The 19,978-nt window shown below is 44.2% G+C and overlaps 1 protein-coding gene across 7 annotated transcripts in view; it reads right to left on the bottom strand.

The window, feature by feature from the left end:
- Window positions 1–1,940: 1,940 nt before the first annotated feature.
- zfhx4 (zinc finger homeobox 4) overlaps window positions 1,941–19,978 on the bottom strand; it is an 88,869-nt gene continuing 70,831 nt past the window's right edge. For 6 of the 7 annotated variants that reach the window (XM_048266004.1, XM_048266003.1, XM_048266005.1 and 3 more), the window contains exons 5-10: window positions 18,890–19,000; window positions 13,312–13,445; window positions 12,474–12,674; window positions 12,273–12,375; window positions 6,851–12,148; window positions 1,941–6,391 (exon numbers count right to left, since the gene is read on the bottom strand). In XM_048266004.1, coding sequence (XP_048121961.1) covers window positions 4,785–6,391; window positions 6,851–12,148; window positions 12,273–12,375; window positions 12,474–12,674; window positions 13,312–13,445; window positions 18,890–19,000 — 7,454 coding nt within the window. In that variant the 3' untranslated portion in view covers window positions 1,941–4,784. The remainder of the gene's footprint in view (window positions 6,392–6,850; window positions 12,149–12,272; window positions 12,376–12,473; window positions 12,675–13,311; window positions 13,446–18,889; window positions 19,001–19,978) is intronic. The other variant, XM_048266009.1, reaches the window with a different exon arrangement.

Below are 19,978 nucleotides of genomic sequence, written 5' to 3'. Positions count from 1 at the left end.
GCCACTAGGGCACTGACATAGTGCCGCAAAATTATCTGAAAGGATTAGCCTATTTAAAAAAAGAGTGTTTGGCAAAATACTGCACTGTACTTTCATGTTGTTTTGTGTGGCTTCATTACCGCTGTACAGTGTCATGAGTATAACAATTATCAAATTGAAGCCAATTATGGAAACTACCATTCTAAACACTTCAAATAAAAAACACATTTCAAAGATATCCATTTACAACATCTTTGACAAAAATCTTGGATAATATCACTAAAAGGAGATTCTAAAAATATATATATTTTGGTGGATATGCTGGTATCTTTCAAACAGTATGCAGTTTAGGACACTATAGTCTTGAAATGACTAAACTTTTATTCTGAGCCATAAAAGCACTCAGATGCGCAGAGGAGAATTCTGAAAATAAACTAGTTAACACTTACAACCACTGATGTTTCACAATTATTATACCATTAACTGTAGTGTAACACTCTTTATATCCACAACTCTAAAATTGGGTCTGAAAAAATTACAAAACTGTTCCTCTGCAGTATTTGTCCTTCTGTACTGTAGTTAAAACTCTACTTGTATGACAGAGAATATGCCATTAGTTGTCTGAACATAATACCTCCCCCACGCCCCCCTTCCCAACCCTCGCGCTCCTGTGTTTTCACAGTTGTTTGCGGACATTTCAGACCTGTGGGTCACCCAGCTATCACTCCTTCTGTATCCTGTATGGGGCTTCTTGGCAGATTGTGCCATTAGTTGTCTGAACATAAAGCTTGTGCAGACTGTGATTGTCATCCAGATTACTGCATAGCACTCAGTGAAGGTGTTCTCTTTCACAGGCAAGTGCCAGTACTATCAAGAGAGTCTGAATACAGCTCCGGCACTCATTTTGGCACTCATTCAATTCTTCATACGACCCTCTGGACCTTCCTGTGAGGTTTTTCTAGAATGGCTCCTCACTTTTACCCTTAGGAACATCACAGCTCAGTTATGATTGTGATTTCCGTAGTGTAGAGAATGGACACACCTGGGCCAAAGATGTGAGATTAACTGACACTAGTAATCCACAGCATCCGGGTTAAGTCAGATTACAACAGAATGGACTGAACATGGGATACCATGCAGAATTACAACCATAATCTGCATTAATTTGATAATCAACATGCTCTTTGCCAGCCATGTTTTATATAATTGGAGATAATGTTGAAGGACTAAGTCAAATACTAATAGCAATACGAGGGGCAGCCGTGGCCGACCAGTTAGGGGTTCGGGCTAGTAACCGAAGGGTTGCCGGTTTGATCCCCGACCCAGTAGGAAAAATGTGGGCGGGGGAAGTGGTTGAGCACTGCTCTCCCAAGCGCACATCCACGGCTGAAGTGCATTTGAGCAAGGCACCTAACCCCTTACTGCTCCCTGAGCGCTCACTCCTCCCTGAGCACCACTGTAGCAAGGCAACTCACTGCTCTGGGTTAGTGTGTGCTTTACCTCAGTGTGTTCACTAATTCACGGATGGGATAAATTCCTTGTATTTGCAAGTATACTTGGCTTATAAACCTGATTTACGACATAGATGTTTTTCACTTTAAATTACCCTATGTGTATGATGTACCGTAATACCTTGATTAAAAGCCGAGGCTTTCGTTTACTTCAATCACCAAACTGAATATTTGGGATAGGCGTCTATATGGGATAGGCCTTTATTTCCTTTTACACAAAGTTTTTGCTCAGCAAATATGGGACATATTATGAAATTGATTATATAATAGCATAAATATGTGACTACTAAAAATCTGTCTATCCAATAACATATCAATCATGAATAATTAATTTGATGAGAGACTGAGTTCAATCAAGGTGAACCTACACATAAACAGTTACTCATTCAGCTACTGTAAAAAGTATTGTGATAACAGGAGACAGTGAATTGATGATCACCATACACAGAGTTGGTTCGCAGATACAGTTTTTAATGTATCACAACAATGAGCAACAAACATACTTGATGAACTATTTCCAGAAGAAGTTGTTCAAATACCATCTACAATAAACGTCATTTCAACTATGACAACAGGTCTGTGACAAAATAAAAAAAAAGTTTCAAAACCATGTTATTACCGTAATACGGTACAGCTGAGACCTCAAACATTACAGTAACAAAAACTAATGAGACTACCCTCTATATATAAAACATCAATAACATTTTTGGTTTAGTTTATTTAAAGTTTTAGCCATAGGGGCTTCTTTTTTGAATAAAACCTCAGGTTGTGGTTGCTATCTTACCCAGGCGTTAAGAGTACATATTGTGAAGAATATGATTGCGCCGTGATAATCCCTTTGATATCCAGAAGAACAATCCTAAAATTTCAACCTTTAGAAGGCTGTCCTCTTTTGCTTGACACTATCCGTCCGTAAAAAGGTTTCTTTTTTTGGCTGCTGTGCAGTTGCAACATTTATGTACAGTTATATTATTGGACCATCCTTTTCTTTGTTTCTTTTAGGTGTGTCTGTTGGGTTGCTTTACCAGACCCCTGTGTGGTAAGTATTCCGCTTTGGGCTAACACCGTTTGCGTGAGGTGCTAGCTGACAGCTCAGTCTTGCGCTGCTGATCCACAGACAGGAGAAAGGCAAAAGCCGGGGTTTCTAAAAGCCTTTGGAATCAGGACAGTCACTCGTGTTTGTACACAGGCAAGGATTGCACCTTAGGAGGCCAGGATGTCTCTTATGAAACACAATCAAAAAGTGTCTTCAGGATTAAAATAAAAGGTTAAAATACTAAAAATCCCAAATAAGTACATTAAAAAGTTCACATAAAAGAGAATTATAAACTGTGACATTTGTGTTTAAACTTTAACAAAAAGAAAACACCTGTACAATAATAAAAAGTAAAATGAAATGTTACTTGATTTCATCATTTGAAACAATTTTAAGCATGATTTGATTTAACCTGTCATACAGCTGCATTACATGCTACTTGTTCATCTCAGAATAGGAATACCAAAAGCAATACATTTTGCATTTCTTCATATTAATAAATTTGTACCATGCACAGCCAACTACGAATATGTACAACAGCTTAGCTTTCTTTGTTCACAAGCCATTTACTTTCATACAAATAGCCTTCTGTCGCTTTGGAATGAATCACATTGTCCTATGTTACCAAACAAGAAAGTGATTCGTAAAAATTGAACACCCTTGACAGCTTTCACATTCTTTGAGTTCCACAGCAAAAAAATAAAAAATAAAAAAAATAAAAAAAAACAGAAAAACCAGCAAAGCAAAGCAATTCATGAATCAGTATTCTGTCTGGTAGAAGGTTGAGAATTTATGGCAAGCAAAATAACATTACACTGTAGCAGCAAAACGTTGTTATAAGATAATACTTCGTAATGCATATATGACTAAATATGATGGCAAACAGAAAAGTTCAATTCTCATGACAACAGGAAAACTGAAGTGCCCAGAGCAGTAATGGAAGTACAATTATCTATTCATTAAATGGCAGTGTACAGGGTTAACACTGTATTCAGTCCTATAAGCACAGGGAAAATCTTTTCATTATACAAAACAAAATGCTTTAGTCCCCCTTTTTTTAAAGCAGCTTATTTGCTTACATGAAGCAAATACTCATACCTTTTTTATATTTTGTCCAACTTGTATTTTAACAGGTTCAAGTATACAGTACTACTTTCATGAATGCACCAATTGTTTAAACAGGTCTCTGGATTGTTAGGTTGTTAAAACGTCTAACAAATGTTGACCATTATGCTGCTGCACTACACACAAATAATAATTCAAACAAACAAATGAACGAACAAACAAACAAACAAACAATTAACAAACAAAACCAAATGTCTATTAAATTAACACATGACCTACCAAAATAATAATAAAAAATCAAACAAAATTAAAATAAGTGCACTAGAGTCCAGACACAAGCAAGTACCGTAACAGTATAGCAATTCACAAATGAAAAAATGTCTTATTCACATAATCCTCAAGAGTCTATCAAAACTAGAATTATTACCTCTTCAGAAAAGGGCATGAGCAGAGGTAAAAGTGAGAAGGTAAGAGTTGGCACAGAATAGTATAATCTACAAGAAATCAAAGAAGGTTGGGTAAAAATACAGTTTGTGGTAATTACAAACTGGAAAACACAGGGGCACATCACTTCACCATTCTAAACTCCCTCAGTGGTAAAACCATACTGTTTTGTAGGGCAAACTAAAAGAATACGTGTTTTGTCCTGTAACAGTAATATTGTCTGTTGGTATGGTACACTACACACATCAAGAAAATGCGTCCAATAAAGCTTGACATGTTTTGGTTAAAAGCCACGTGTCACCAGGCTTCTTGCTGCTTTAACAAATGAGACATGTTATGATCTGACCTGAGAATTTAAAGCTACAGATTACACCTAACTAAACTAAGAGAAATTCTCTTGGAAAGTTCTGGATCATCATCCCATACAGTACATGCTAGCATTTGGAAATCAATCCAGCTGAGGTGCAATTTGCTATCGTGAGAGTTTTTGGCTTGAAACAAGCTCCAAAAGAACTTGTGAGATTTTCTCCTACTCCATGTATTTTTGTATACAATAAAAGCTCAGTCAAGCATCTGCAACAGTTCTGTCCATAACAAAAATCAATCAATATCTTGCCAGCATATCAATATGGGAAAAACAATCCTGAGTCAATCTTTTGGTACTGTAATTTTTTGGGTTAGAGAAACTTTGGAACTGCAGTTTAAAGTCTTATTTTTTTTTCTTTAAGCAAGGGATCCTGTTTTCACTCCTACACACTGAACATATCCATTCTCATACTACTGAAATTGCCATCAAGGCCAGAGGCGGCTTTTGCCTTGACTTCCAACGAGTTATCTAAGTCGTCCAACTTCTGGCTTAACTCGCTGTCAGACTCGTCTGAACAACTCTCGGTGGGTAGTGAGGTCCGAGCCCCTGAGGTGGTGCAGGAAGTTGAGGTAACCGTTGAAGGCAAGGAAAGGGGGGGGGGAGAAGCAGATGGGGAAGTAGAAGAAGCAGCTTTCCTGGCTGAAGCCTGGAAAAGGATATTTGGCCAGGACTTCATGGACAAGCGAGAGAGATGAGGGAAGGTGTTATTAGAAGAAGCTGCAGACTGCGAGGTAGATGTCGTGTTAGGGTTAGGGGAGCAGACAGAGTGAGGTAATAATCTAGCATGCTCTTTGGCATTTCTCATTGCTTGTTTGATTGTTTTCTCTTTGTGCAAGCTCGACTGAAGGTGTTGGCCAAGTGCTTCATTTCCACTCACAGCCACGTCGCAGGCTACACAACTGTACTTGCTCACTGCCTTACGAAGCACTGTCTCTTGCGGGTCAGAAAAAGGATGACCGAAGTAACAGAAGGACTTCTGATGGCGGACAGCGGAGTCTTCATCAGCGAAAATCATCTGGCACTTTCTGCATATAAACTCGTGTTTGATGGACGGAACAATAAAAGGATCTGGAAAGTCTGAACTTTTGGTATCGGTTTGTGGTTCTGCTTTTGTGCTTTCAGTTGAAGAGCCTTTGTTATCATCCTTAGTTTCCTTAGCCTCTTTTGGTTTGAAGTTGCTCTGTGCACTCTGTGACTTCATGGGGGGTGTTTTCCGCTGCTGCTGCTGCTGTTGTTGTTGTTGTTGATGATGATGATGATGTTGTTGTTGTTGTTGTTGTTGTTGTTGTTGTTGTTGTTGTTGCTGTTGCTGCTGCTGCTGCTGCTTCTGCAAGGAATCCTGGAGGGTTTGCTGATACTGTTGGTACTGCTGGAGTATGGCAGTTGGGGAGAGGCCAGCGATGGTCTGGGGCATGGCCGGTCCATAGGGGAAAAGGTTCTCCATTCCGCACAGTGGAGGAAAGTATCCACCTTGTACTCCGCCGGGAAGCTGTGGTGAGAAGCAGGATGCAAAGCCAGGGATGAAGTAAGGCAAGAATTGTCCCCCCAGGAAGGAGCTCGGATCACTAGCGATGGCATTCTGAAGTGCTTGCAGTTGTGCTGGGTCCATTGACACCTCGCCTCCGACTTTTCCCTTAAGCGCTGTCTGGGGGGGCTTTTCTCTTTTCCTCACACTTGGGGCCTGGGAGCCGGCAGCGGCATGGGCGGCGACAGAGTCACCTTGTCTTTCCTTGACCTTCATCTGCTTTTCCAACTTCTTGTCTTTCTCGATATCTTTGTTGTGCTGCTGCTGCTGCTGCTCAGTCTGACTGACTGTCAAAGGAGTGGGAGGAACAGAAGGAGGAGGAGGAGGAGGAGGTGGAGGAGGAGGAGGAGGAGGTGGAGGAGTCTGCAGAAGGTTCTTGGATGGGGCACTGCTGAGTGACATGGCAGGAGAGGGGGTGGCTGGAGTAGGGAACCCAAGCATGCCAGCACCAGGAGACGCTAAAGCTGAAATACAGTGGTATAGATAGCATTGAAATATTGACCTCAACATAAATCTCCATACTTCATACTTTTGCATTAACAAAAAAGGTGATGATGCTCAATGTAAGGTCTCATTTTGTTTCTTCATTTTTTTGGTTTTGTTATGGATCAAAACTGTCACATGCGCCTTACAAAATACCAAAAGAAGGATACAAATGTACAAAACCCACAATATGAAAAAGGGAAACACCACAAACAAATACATTTGATAGAAATTCCATTGTGTTTGAAGTCAAAGTTACATGTCCCAATTATGCAGTGACGCATGCATTAAGTGTCCTCATGACTCCAAAATCTGTCAATGAAAGAGTCTCTGTCCCCAGTCGTATAATGATGTGTAATGAGGAGCAGTCATATGTATGTATGTGATGCATTTAGTTCATAAAGCTACTACTCTCTCAGTCTTTTGTCATACTAACTCACCAGGTGTATTTGGTGGAAAACCTGGAAGGGATGACGGGCCATTGACACCAGGAAGGAGCACTGGCGGCAGGCCGGACACTCCTGGATAGCCTGTGGGCAGGCTAAGGCCATGGAGCGTGTTGCTGTCCACTGCAGACTGCTGAGCTGGCATACTGAGGACGTCGCTTGCCTTCTTCAAACGGTCAAGTTCTTGTTGCGCCATGAGCTGGCGAACAGTGGTCGGTGCTAGGTAGTCCTTTTCTCTGTCCACTTGGTTGCCTAGGGTTTCTTGCACTTTCGCAATGTGCTGCTTAGAAAAGATGTGGTCACGAATGGAAAGTCTTGCAGTGTACTTCACACCGCACAGAGTACACTCTGGTTTAGGTCCATCAGGGGAACTCTGACTCATCATGAATGGCTTTCCAATGTTTATTTTGAATTTCTTTTCTTTTGCTCTGGCATTCTGGAACCAGACTTGCACAACGCGCTTTGGGAGTCCTATCTCGTTGCCCAGCATCTCGCACTCCTGCATCGTGGGTGTGCGGTAGTCACTGAAACAAGCCTTTAGGACCTTCAGCTGCAGGTTGCTCATCTGGGTTCTGAACCGCTTGTGGCCCGGTCTGTCTCCACTACCTTTGGAGCTCTTGAAAGGATTAGTACTTCCAAAGGGACTGGGCGAGCTTGGATCAGTTAAGCTTGAGGATTCACTCCTGTCAGCGTTATCATCTAGGTCATCCTCTCTCGTGCTGAAGTAGTACTCACTGTCCTTGGAGAAACTCAAGGCAGGGCTCACCATGCTGAATGGGAACCTGTCTTCATAAGCATCAGGGTTGGATGACATCATCAGTTTAGAATCACTCATCTTTTCACCCCCATTCGCTGTGAGATTCTCTACTTCATTGTTTGTCTCATCTCCAGTTGTGGCGTCGCTTATGGCTGTGTTGATGGATGAAGTCTCATCAAAGTCAGTTTTGTTGGTCTCACTGTAGACTTCGGCAGAATTTAAATTGAGCCCTTCAAATTCATCACTGTTTTCTGCTTTAAAGGATGAAGGGCTCAAAAAGTTTTTTTGTAGTGACTCAGATGGTTTGACTGGGGTGGAGGATGCAGTTGGCATTTCATAGTCGTTCACCTCGGTCTTTGTGGGCAGCTGCGGGTATTCAAAAAAACTGCACTTGTTAGGGCTCTCGGCTCCATCTTCTTGAGACATCATAGGGCTAGGGGGCAGACTAAAGCCCGCCTGTTTAGCCTCATGCCAGTGGCGTGAGCGTATGTGACTGTCAAGAGCCGACTTGGCCTTGAAGAGTGCTCTGCAAAAAGGACATTTCTTGTGGGCTTGGGTTGGGCCGACCGCTCTGAACTGTCCTTTTCGCTCTCTTGCTCTCGTGTTTTGAAACCAGACCTGCACCACTCTTTTTTTCAGGCCCACTTCATGGGCTATGTGGTCCAACATCTTCCGTGTTGGGTTTGAATCTAGCAAGTACTTCTCGTAGAGTATCTCTAATTGCTCTGGGGTGATAGTGGTTCTGAGACGTTTGTCTCTGTGTTGATCTTCACCACTATTCCCGCTATCTTTGTCATTGGAACTATCCTCTTTATCATCTAGTTTGCGTTTCAGGGGACCAGAGCCAGGCATGGAGGCTAAAGCAGAACTTTGGGAGGGCAACTGAGACAGAGCCCCTGAGAGCAACTGGCTAGTCATCAGAGGATTATTTGGATCAAAGATCATATAGGGCATGTCCAGTGGCCTTTCAAGGAACTGTGAGTGCAGGAATTGGTTTTGAGCTGCAAGGAAGTGCATGTGTTGGTGCTCCTGCCATAGCTCAACTGAAGGGAATGCAATTTTGCACTGGTCACACTGGTACTGTAACATCTGAGGAGGTAGGCTGCTCGCCAGAGAGGGCAGGGTCATGGACAGGGGGCTGGATGGGACAGCCGCTGACTGTGGTTGTGAGTGGGGCCTTGCAATAGGGGGCTGATGGGACTTGTGTGGTGGAGGCTGAGGAGTCGAGGCTTTGGAGGGTCTCGGGTCGGCTAGTGCCTTTGCCGCTTGTGAAGGGAGAGTCTCGGCCAGCTTTGGTTTCTCAATGGTCGGTTCAGGTTTTGGCGAGGACTTCTCCACGTCAGGTCGCGGTGAGGGCATTAGTGGAGAGCTGGACCCAGAACTTGTGGCTGTCCCTTGGGGATGTCTGTGGGACTCAGTCTGCTTTGATGAGCCCCCGTCGCTGTTATCCATGTAGTCCTCGGAGTGGTTATCATCGCCACCATCCTCATCTTCATCTTTGTAGCACAGCTTCTTCTGGTGTGTGATCAGGTCAAAGATGCGGGGGAAAACAATGCTGCATTTCTTGCACTGGTACTGCATGTTGCTGGTTCTGATGTAACGCTCATTGGTCAGTTCTTTCTTCTCACTGTCTTTCGTATCAGCCTGGTTCTCGTAGCTCTTACGAGCCTTTTGACGGGCATTCTGGAACCAAACAACAATCACACGTGTTGGTAGGTTGAGCACAGTGGAGAGCTGTTCAATCTCATCATCTTTAGGGTAGGCATTGGTATCAAAAAAGTCTTGCAGGACCCTCAGCTGGTAGTCAGTGAAGCGAGTTCTGGATGACCTCTTGTTTAGGGTGGCGTCAGACCTGTAGTACTCCAATGTGTTCATCTGAGACTCAAGTCTGAGGTCCTCCAAGGTGGTCATGGGTGGAATGTTGAAGTTGTAGGGGGAGTCCTTGCTTCGCTGCCTCTCTTTGAAAAGGGTGTTGCGGAACCAGTGCTTGATGACCTTCTGGGGGAGACCGGACTTCTCAGCCATCTCCTGTATCTGCTCCTCATTGGGAGAGTTGTTGATGTCAAAGTGGGCCCGCAGGATCTTCAGCTGATCGTCAGTAATGCGGGTGCGTGGTCGCTTGAACTGCGACTGGTGCAGGAAGTTTGGATCCAATCCCAGCTGTGTTTGGCACAGCTGTGTGAGGTTGGAGGAAAGAGAGTCAATGCCAGGCAGCTGTAGTGCAAGCTGTGGCGGCAGCCCAGGGTGCTGTACAGACTGCATCATCAGTGGGGAAAACATGGGCAAATCCAGGGAGACGGGCATCTGGACTGGAGGAGGCGCACTTGGAGGTCGTGGAGGAGGTGGCGGCGGGGGTGGAGGAGGCTGAGGAGCCTGCAGAGGAGCTGGGGATGGAGTCTGTGTCTTCACTCCTGAACTGCTGGGTGCTGGCAGGGAGGTGACTGGAGCAGGTGGTGGAGGTGGTGGAGGAGGAGGTGGAGGAGGAGGTGGCTCTGGAGAGGATGGGTTAATTGGGTAGAGCTTATCATAAGCTTCTCTGTACTGCTGGGCGAACTTCTCCAGCTCTAGGTAGGGAAAGAACTGACCATGGACATGCTCCTGGTGACTCTTGAGAATCAACATGTTAGAGAACAACTTCCCGCATGCCCCACATTCCAGCTTATCACTGATTACCTCTTCTTCTCCAACTTTATTTTTCTTCTGGCTCTTTTGCCTGTTCTCATTGTACTGAATAACCAGCTCAAACCCAAAGTTCTCCAGAAGGGCTTTGGCAGCGTTGCCCCTTGCACCTGATACGATTCGAGGTGGGGGGATAAGTGGCTCTGAAAATTTGGGCTTTTTGGGATCTTTGCTGTTTTCCTTTGTGCCATCCACATCATTCATGCTCTCTTGTTTGGCTTTATTTTCATGTTTTTCAAGATGCTCTTCAGCCTCTTTGGACATCTGCATTTCAGAGTTGGACAGGCTGACAGACTCCATCTTCGACCTGTGGCTGTGCTGCTGATGAGCTTTCTGCTGCTGTTGTTGCTGCTGAAGCTGGGACTGAGAGGACTGCTGCTGCTGCTGCTGATGTTGCTGCTGCTGCTGCTGCTGTTGGGCCTGCTGCTGGGACAGCTGAAGCTGCTGGCCAAGCTGGTGCTGCTGCTGCATCTGCTGCTTCAGGTCCTCCAGGAACGGCCCCGTCATGCCTGGCATCCCGAAAGCTGCAGCCGAGTGGAGCGCAAGTTCAGGGCTGAGGTTGAACTCGGCACCAGGGATGTAGAAGGGGAACAGGAACTGGGGCTGCTGGAACTGCAGCAGAGCCTCGGGAGTCATGGGGAAATGGGGGAAGAAGGCCGGATTCAGGAACTGCGGCTGGAAGAAGGCAGCCTGCTGCTGAAGCTCATGCTGCAGCTGCATCTGGAGCTGAGCTGAGGACTGAGCCTGCTGGTGGCTGGCCTGCATGTGGTCAGTAGTTTGCTTCAGGTTGACTGCTTCTTTCATGTCCGCAGTGTTGTCTTTGTTACTACTGGATGCTGGGTGGCTGGAGGAGTCTGAGTTGGCCTGGCTGACTGGAACAGGGCTGTTGGCAGGCACAGATCCACTGGGGCCACTTCCCATGCTGCTGCTGGTGTTGCCACCGCTGCTGCTCTCCATTTTGGCAGTTCTGGCTTTTGACTGGTGAAGCACAGACCTCATGTGAATCTCTAGAGTTGAGCTCTGGCTGTAGGCGACGTTACAGATGTTACACTTGAAGGGTTTGTTGTCAACATTGTTGCTGGTCTCCTGGGGGATGGGGCTCGAAGCTTCTTGAAGAACTTTCTTGAGCTTGTGCAAGTGCGAGACAGAGTTGTAGTGTACCAGAAGAATGTTCTTTTGGGTGAAAGACTCCTTGCACACCGTGCACTTGTATGGACGGGAGGGATCCAGGAACTTCTCCATGGTGAAATTCGGACCTTTCCGGAAAGGCAGTGTGCGCTTTGGTTCCGAGCCCATGTCATCAAGCAGAGAGCTGCTGTCGCTTCCAGTTGGGCTGGCTTTCCCTTCCTGGTCCAGCTCATCGTCTTTGTCCATGTCTTGGTCAAACATCTGGCCTTCCTCCAGAGCCCTGGCTTCACTCTCAGTGATGTCTCCATTGATGGGAAGGCTGCCACAGAGCTGTTGCACCTCGGCCTCACTCAGTTCTGGGTGTCCGGTCTCCAGGTGCTTCCTGAGGGCCATGAAGGTGCGGAAGCTGCGCTGGCAAAGACTGCACATTGTGGCTGCCCTGATGGCGTGGTACTGCGAGTGAATCTGCAGCTTCTGCATGGTCTTGAACGCCAGGCTGCAGTGGTTGCAGCGGTACTTGTACACGTGGCGGTCAGAGACCGAGAGCTGCTGACGTTTCTGCAAGTCGCTGAGATCCTGGAGGGTATCTGGGATCTTCAAGTCTTGCCCGCTAGCTTTCTTCCAGTCAGGGGCTTCTGAGGCCTCTTTAGGGGGCTTGAGTTCATTAATAAGATCTCGCTCACTTTTCTCTTGTGAGTTGCTATTCTTGATATCCTTTGCATTGTTACCTAGTGGAATACAAAAAATGTTTTTTAGTTAAATAGATCAATCATGCTGATTGAATAGATATTTAACATTTACCATTAACAATGGAAAATTCCTATCATGACACCATCATTCAAATGTGCTTACCTATGGACTTTCCAGACCCTTCTGGCATAACAGACTCCATCAAAGATGGGACTTTGTCTGCTCCAGGCAACCCCATACTATTGGGCGTATCTGGCCCAGCCACCTGCACAAATAACATTCATGAATTTAGTATCTCAGTGATGGGGGAAAAAAAATGCAACAGATGCGACTTGAAAAGGCAGGAGAGAATGCTACACTTACAGTCATGAGCAGCTTCTCCACACAGTCTGGGGCCACGCTGTGAAGGTGGGTCAGGTGGAGCTGCAGGTGGATCTTGTTGCTAAGCACATCCTGGCACAGGGGGCAGCAGATCGCTGGCTGCATGGAATGCTGGGACATGATGTGCAGCTGTAGACGGTTGGCGTCCTTGCTGCTGTAGTTGCAGTAGGGACACTGCTGCACCTAAGATAGAAACCGGGGATTTATTGAGACTTTATGTTAAGATAGATACCATATTCCTTTATGTCCGGCAAGGTAGAGTATATGACGTCTGACAGACTGCAGTTATGCCAAGATGATGATGTATCATGAAAATTGACTGAAATTGAGGCTGGACGAATTAGACCTCTACAAAAGCGCAGATGAAATTCAATTCATTCAATTCACTTAAGTCTTCAACTCTTCAATCTTATCATAGAAAAACCTGATTGGCTGAAACTTCTAATCAGGAGATTACAGATGACAAAGGTGTGCACTTCTCCTGGTCTACATCAAGCCCTCATTACAGGGATTACTTTTAAATTGCTGCTTCCCACTACCTGTCTTAATGTAATCCATTTCAGAGATGACTTTCTGAGTAGCTCAAATCCCGTACCACTAAAGCCCCTCGAACCACCCCCCACCCCCATCCCACAAGAACCTTAATACATCATAATCTAATTTTAAAACACATATCAGGTAAAGAGATGCAAAGCACTAAGGTTTACCCAGGTATTTTACTGCAGCACAAACATGCAGAGGCACAAAGGGCTCAGAGGGCTGTGGCTGAGGGCTGATGGGTAATTTTAACCCTTTGTTGTACGGAGCTCCTGTAGTGTACCTGCTCATTGGTGTGTGTCTTCTCCTCAGCCGACTTGGGCCTCTTGGGTGGTGTGGCATTTTCTTTCTCCTGGAGAAGAGAATGCTTCCCGATGGAGGTTGAGCCAAGAGTCTCTTTAGCCAAAGAAATCACACCTTAGAGAGAGAGAGAGAGAGAGAGAGAGAGAGAGAGAGAGAGAAATATTCAGTCAGGATGTGACTAATATCTAATAATGATGCCCGAGGTATGTGCGTGTAAGTGTGTTTTTATCTTAATCTATACACTTTACAATCATGATTTTGCTTTAAAAAAAAAAAAATACTATTGAATTTCCTGCACAGTTGAATTCGCAAAATAGTTTTTTTTACAAACTATGACGCAAATGGTTATCTAACTAGGTGTCTCTAACTTATCCTAGATTCAATAATTGAGGAGAAATAACAATAAAATCAATAATAGACAAAAATATATATCATACACCCCAATAAAACAAAATCTCTAGAATAACACTGAATTACACCGCACAGATAAATGCACCTGTATTGATTCAATGCAGGGACAGTACAAATGCTTTTTCAATAGCAATGCATTTCATTTCTGTACACATGAAGCAATCTCCGTCATAAAGATATTCAAAATAAATAGACAATTTCAAAAGACATTCATTATCGCAGCAAGACTGAAATTGAATGCTATGGTACTTTTATGCAGTTCATTAGGTGATATGGATTTCCCATTGCCAAATCACCTCTCTGTGTATTACCCTAAATATCCATACAGTGCACTGAAGGATGGCAACCCTATTACCATTTCGGCTCAGCCCATTGCTGGAAGTCAGCCTCCGGTTGTATTTAGAAAATGCTGCACAAAGTGATAAATCTTTCATTACCCTCATCCTTAGATACCGACGCTGTCTCGGCCTTCTCAGCCAATGCAATTTATCCACTTGCCCAGCTCGCTCAACACAAAGAAATGCAGGCTGTTCTGCGTTCACCTAATCTGGTCACTCTAGGCTAAATGTGTTTCTTACTCTTGTGAATCAAAGCTTAGGGGATGTGTGGAAGAAAAAAAAGCATCAGCATCCAGACCACTGAGATGCACTGAATATGCAAAATAATACTGTGTGTTTTATATTAGCTTGCACTTTATTCCCCTCCCAGTTGTTATCAATTTCTAGCAAATGCTCATGCATTCTAATTCGTTTTTGTTAGGAGCCATTTTACTTATTTTCATTATAATCCTACATATCTGCAGTCTGACATATTACCCTGTCAAGTGAAGTGACACAAAATGGGGGGTGGGGTGGGGGGGGGGGGTGGATACAAGGGCACAATACAAATTTCCAAGAGCATCAGAGACATTTCTGCGACCACAAATAGCTAGGTAATCTTTGCTCTACGGGCCCGGATCCCCCTGCAGCGTTGTCGAGGCATGTCACATACATTTCATGACGAACAGAGAACCTCATTTGCCAGATGCCCCAGCAATCTCACTGCCCCGCCACATCAGCTGACCCTCCACCCCCCCCCCACACACACACCCTTTTCCTCCCCCTATTCTGACATCTACTCCCCTACCCCCAACTCTCCTGCTTATTACGAGTATTTCTAATTTTAACTTTCAATTTTCACCGTCTTCCAGTCAATTTGCAACTAAATTATTTCCAGGGTGAGCAGCCGAGTGCCGGACAACTGGGTGCAAATACATTTTACAATGCAATGAGGCCGCGCCATTGATTGCCATCATATTGAATGTAAACGTGTGGTCTGTGGGCTAATCTGATTGTGTTGTACATGAGGGTCCATCTCTATGATTTATTTTCTTAATCAACATTCTGTTTTCATAAACACACCGGAGTCCACTATTCACACAGACACGATTGCTTAGAGAGAAAGAAGTAAGAAAAAAAAAACTGAGCCTTTCAAAACATTAATACGAGCCAAACCATACTTTGGGGGGAGAAAGAGAGAGCAGACATCTCCAGTGTGCTTTATTATCCCCTCCAACACATTATATCTCAAAGTGTGCAATCTTTGCTTCCTGTTATTATATACTCCCGTAAAGATGAAAATTACCTTCTGGAGTGTGCCCCTTCACAGATGGCCACAGCGAGGGGAGATTTGGGGGCTTATTTTCTTTTGTTTTCTATCCTCTGTCTCACCCTCAATGACAAGCTCCCTTTCCCCCTTTGTCTGGAAAGAGACTGCGGTGGAGCGGAGCAATAGATAAAATAATTGTGACACCGTACCCCCCTCAAATGACAAATGCCTTTGAGAAGCAGGACCCTGGTTGATTAGATAAATCAAAAGGTGATTTATGACATTCAAGCTGTTTGTATTATAGGAACGCACACAGCCGACCAGCCACCCATCTTTATTTGCAACTGTCAATGGCATTTTAAAATTCATACACACACTCTGTCTCACTCTTTTTCTCTGCCCTCACAGGTCTCTTTAACTACCTTTGATAATTTAACCAAATTGTTTCTCCTAAACAACAACACCAATATCACCCACCATAATGATTCTCCTTCATTTGCCCTTCATTAACTATGATGGGAGCCATTTTGGGCTGTGCTGATGTTTATAACAAACAATATTTATTCCTTGCGTGTGCTACACACAGAGACATTTATGCACGTTAATGAAAACATTTAGAAAAAAATATATAGATTTGCATTGCAGCATGGATCATCTGTCTATTTATAGAGTGCTATTACATTTTTAGATTTTACCCAGAGAAGACATCAATTAAACAAGATGGGCTTGATGGAGGTAGCTTGGATTTACTATTCAATTTACTGAACCTCGGGCCCAGCAGCACAGCTAGGGTTACAAGGCCGTAAATAAGGCAGCTCCCTGGGACACTTGAAGTAACTTTGGTGATTTACAGGTGCACAGGGGTTGAGGTTACACATTAGAGTGACCCACAGTTCAGCTGATAACATTAGAATGCCACACTCTGAATACAGGGCTGCACACACACACACACACACGCACACACACACACACACACACACACACACACACACACACACACACACACACACACACACACACACAGACATACTGCTCACACAAATACACACACCACGAACAAAAATACCCTTCCATCTACACACACACACACACACACCACAAACAAAAATAGTAAACATCCACACACTGCACACACACATTTTACTCATGAAGGAGCACACACACGCACACACACACACACACACACACACACACACACACACACACACACACACACACACACACACACACACACAGAGCTTCCCACATGTTTTTTTTCCCCAAACCATGGAAAGCACATTTGAATCCTTCATCTTGTAGACTCATTCTAAGATGAGACATGTACTGACGTGTGTCACAATTCACAAATCCACCAAGGCCCTCGTTTTGCATTGATTTAGGTCTGAGCAAAGAATTATAGCTCTGGGCCTATAATTAAATATGCTAATAACTTTAATATATTTTAATCAAACATCTACAGAGGCCACAATTGAGGACTGCTCATTGCCAATCTGGTAAACTGGTGGACGCATGCAAACAACATTTCAAATGCAGATGCTAATTTAAAATATTCATTATTTGATCTGGTTTGCATACATAGCATTTTCTATCACTTATCAGAGCTACTTAACTTGCGCAAGAAATTAGTACAACAAAAAGAACAATGGTTAATTTCCCCTGCTAATTCAAAGCAGGTATGCTGGAAATGTTCTTAGCTGTAATGACAGCTAATTTTCATCTTTGCCAGTGTTTGCTGTATTATTTCAGGATGCGTTCCCCTGAGCTATTTCACATGGGATGTCACATCTCCACAAAACACAAAGTAATCTGGACTTTATCCAGATTAAGATATTTGCATGGAAAATGCTATTTGGATTATAATTAATCTATGGTGACACTAGATTAAAAAAACGAAAGTAAATGAGGATGGGGAGTGGGGGTGGGAGAGAATGAACTGCCCAGAACATTTCTAACTTTAGACTGATTTCTTTTTTTTTTATTCATTTGCAAATCACCAGTTCCCTCATGTCTCTGTAATATGAAGCCACAGTGGAGCTGAGACAACATATTACAATATTCCATACCCCATGGTTGCCTACTAATTCTCACCACAGTCACTGTCACAAACAACAGACTCCACAAAAACCTCTGCCACTACATGAATAACAACAACATCTATATCTAAGCCACATATCCTACATAGTCTGTTAAAAATGATAACGTACGCTTAGATGTAAAGAAAGGAGAAATGCACAAAGCATTAAAGAAAAGGCACGAAACATTAGCTTGAGTTGTGAGATTTGCATCCTGGGCGTAGTGTTAAATGACGCCTTGTGAAATATGAAATGCAAACGCATTGACTAGCGTCTCCTTCAGACAGACCTGTCATGGATATATGGTTAAAAGATAAATGACTAGCTAAACTAATAGGTCTCAGCCTGTTTCAGCACTTCTTCTGGTCCATTGAACTCAACATTATGTAGCTAGGTATGGTGGGCCAGGCGAGGCAAGGCGAGGTGCCGAATGCAATATTCATTTTGGCCATAGATTTCCATCTCATACATAAAAAAGCATGTATGAATTCTTATTTGGCAAATCAAATATAACAAAGCCAGAGGAACAGGCAACCAGATGCTAGCTCCAGGGGGTGGTTTTCAAGCTCATAGCAGAATGATTTGTAAAAGATTGTTGCTCTTCCTAATGTGCTACCATTTGCAAGCAAATGCAAATCCCCCCCTTCAATTTCCTATAGTGTGAGATATTCAGTTTGGAAAGATGGTGAACTTGAACTCCAGTGAGGTAAAAAAAAGAGAATAAAAAAAACTAATTTAAAGGTTACAAGGCTACAGTAGAATATTAGAAAAAAATATATACATGAGAGGTATCTAATCCCACTCTTACGCAAAATTAATATGTCATCAGAGGACTCCCAAGTACAGCGAAGATTAATGAAAGGCGCTTAAAAATTACAAGCACGCAAAACTGATTTGATTAAAAAATAATCTCACTGGTCATTCTGTAATATTCTTCAACTTATCCGCGGCCCTGTCGTCAGATGGTTCTGATTAAAATGGGTCAACGGGAGGCGAGTGACAGCATTCACATGCAATCCGCACATGCAGGCGGCACCCATTAGCCACTCCACACAGCCCAGCCCATCCAGGCCTAGCGCAGGCACACCATGAGAGACAGCAGACAAAGGCAGGCCAGGGAGTGAGGGAGTGGAGGTGGTAGGGTGCCAGACAGCAGCCGACTCTGGGACATGACTGGGCCGGATCTGGGCCAAAGGTGAACCCAATCTGGGACAGGTTCTGAGTCTCAGAGCAAGTTGCTGTCTGGTGGAGGGTTAACGGGGTGCAGGGTAGAGGACACCAGAGAGTTGTCATAGTGAGTGAGTGAGTGAGTGAGTGAGTGAGTGAGTGAGTAAGTGAGAGAGTGAGTGAGAGAGTGAGAGAATGAGAGAATGAGGGAGAGAGGGAGAGGGAAAGTAGGGGAGGGGGGTACAGTAGGGAGTGTGAGTTTGAGAGAGGGTGCTGGAGGTGTTAGAAATATAAAGACCAAATCTTTGAAAGAGGTCTTACTGGGATCCTTCTCCGTCCCGCTGCCTCCCCTGCCGGTGCCCAGGTCTCTGTCCTCGGCCGAGGCCGCAGAGGCTGCCCGCGGAGGCTCCTCGGAGTCGTCACCTGGTTCCTCTACAAGTGAGCACAAGCAGGGGACTTGGGTTACCCACCAGTCTCTGTGCACTGTTTGTCCCTTAGGAGGCACCATAGCCATCAACTCAGCAGTAGCAGCAGCACTGGCTGCGGTTTTAAAAGCATCAGTAGGAGCAGCAGTAGCAGTGGTAGAAGCAGCAGCAAAGGATTGGTAGTGGCTTTTCAGCAGTGAGACAGTGGATTTGGAAAAAATGGATTGCATCTGTTCTTTAGAGCCCGTTTGAAATTGGGCAGGAGGGAATCATGAAGGGGGAGCGACAGAGAGAGAGAGAGAGAGATGGGGGGGGGTCACACAGGGATACGAGTCCCCTCCTTCCCAGAAGCCAGAATCCCACACCTCTCCAGATTGTTAGGACCAGGCAGATTACATGGAAATCTTTACGATGGCTTGCTCCCTCTACACCCCTCCCATCACACACACACACACACCAGCAGCCCACTCCCTCCCCTCCTTGTTTAATAATTCTGTGTATCTTCGCTGTGGCGCTAGTGGATTAATCTATTTATGCTGTTAGCCGCTAGGTCGAGGCTGCGCCGTGCTAATCCCAGAAAGCCTCACTGTTCCCTTTCATCCTGAGATCATTTGTCTCTCGCTGTGCTGATGTCACTTTTTAATGAATTTTTAGCAGTCTGAGCAATGCCAGATAACCAGGCTCGCCCCTGCTCCTGTCCTCACCACATGAATCTCCTCTCACACACACTGTCACTGTCAGACACATATAAATATGAAATAATACACACACACATATGAATATATACTGCATGTGTGTGTATGCAAATGCTATATATATATATATATGTGTGTGTGTGTATATATATACACACACAATATATATATATATATATATATATATATATAAATCTAAAACATATAATACATAACACACACATACACACTAGTCTACAAAAACATTCACATTCACACACACACACACACACACACACACACACACACAC

This window comes from Alosa alosa, chromosome 16, assembly GCF_017589495.1.
Source record: "Alosa alosa isolate M-15738 ecotype Scorff River chromosome 16, AALO_Geno_1.1, whole genome shotgun sequence".
NCBI lineage: Eukaryota > Metazoa > Chordata > Actinopteri > Clupeiformes > Clupeidae > Alosa > Alosa alosa.
This window is presented reverse-complemented; position numbering and strand designations above follow the sequence as displayed.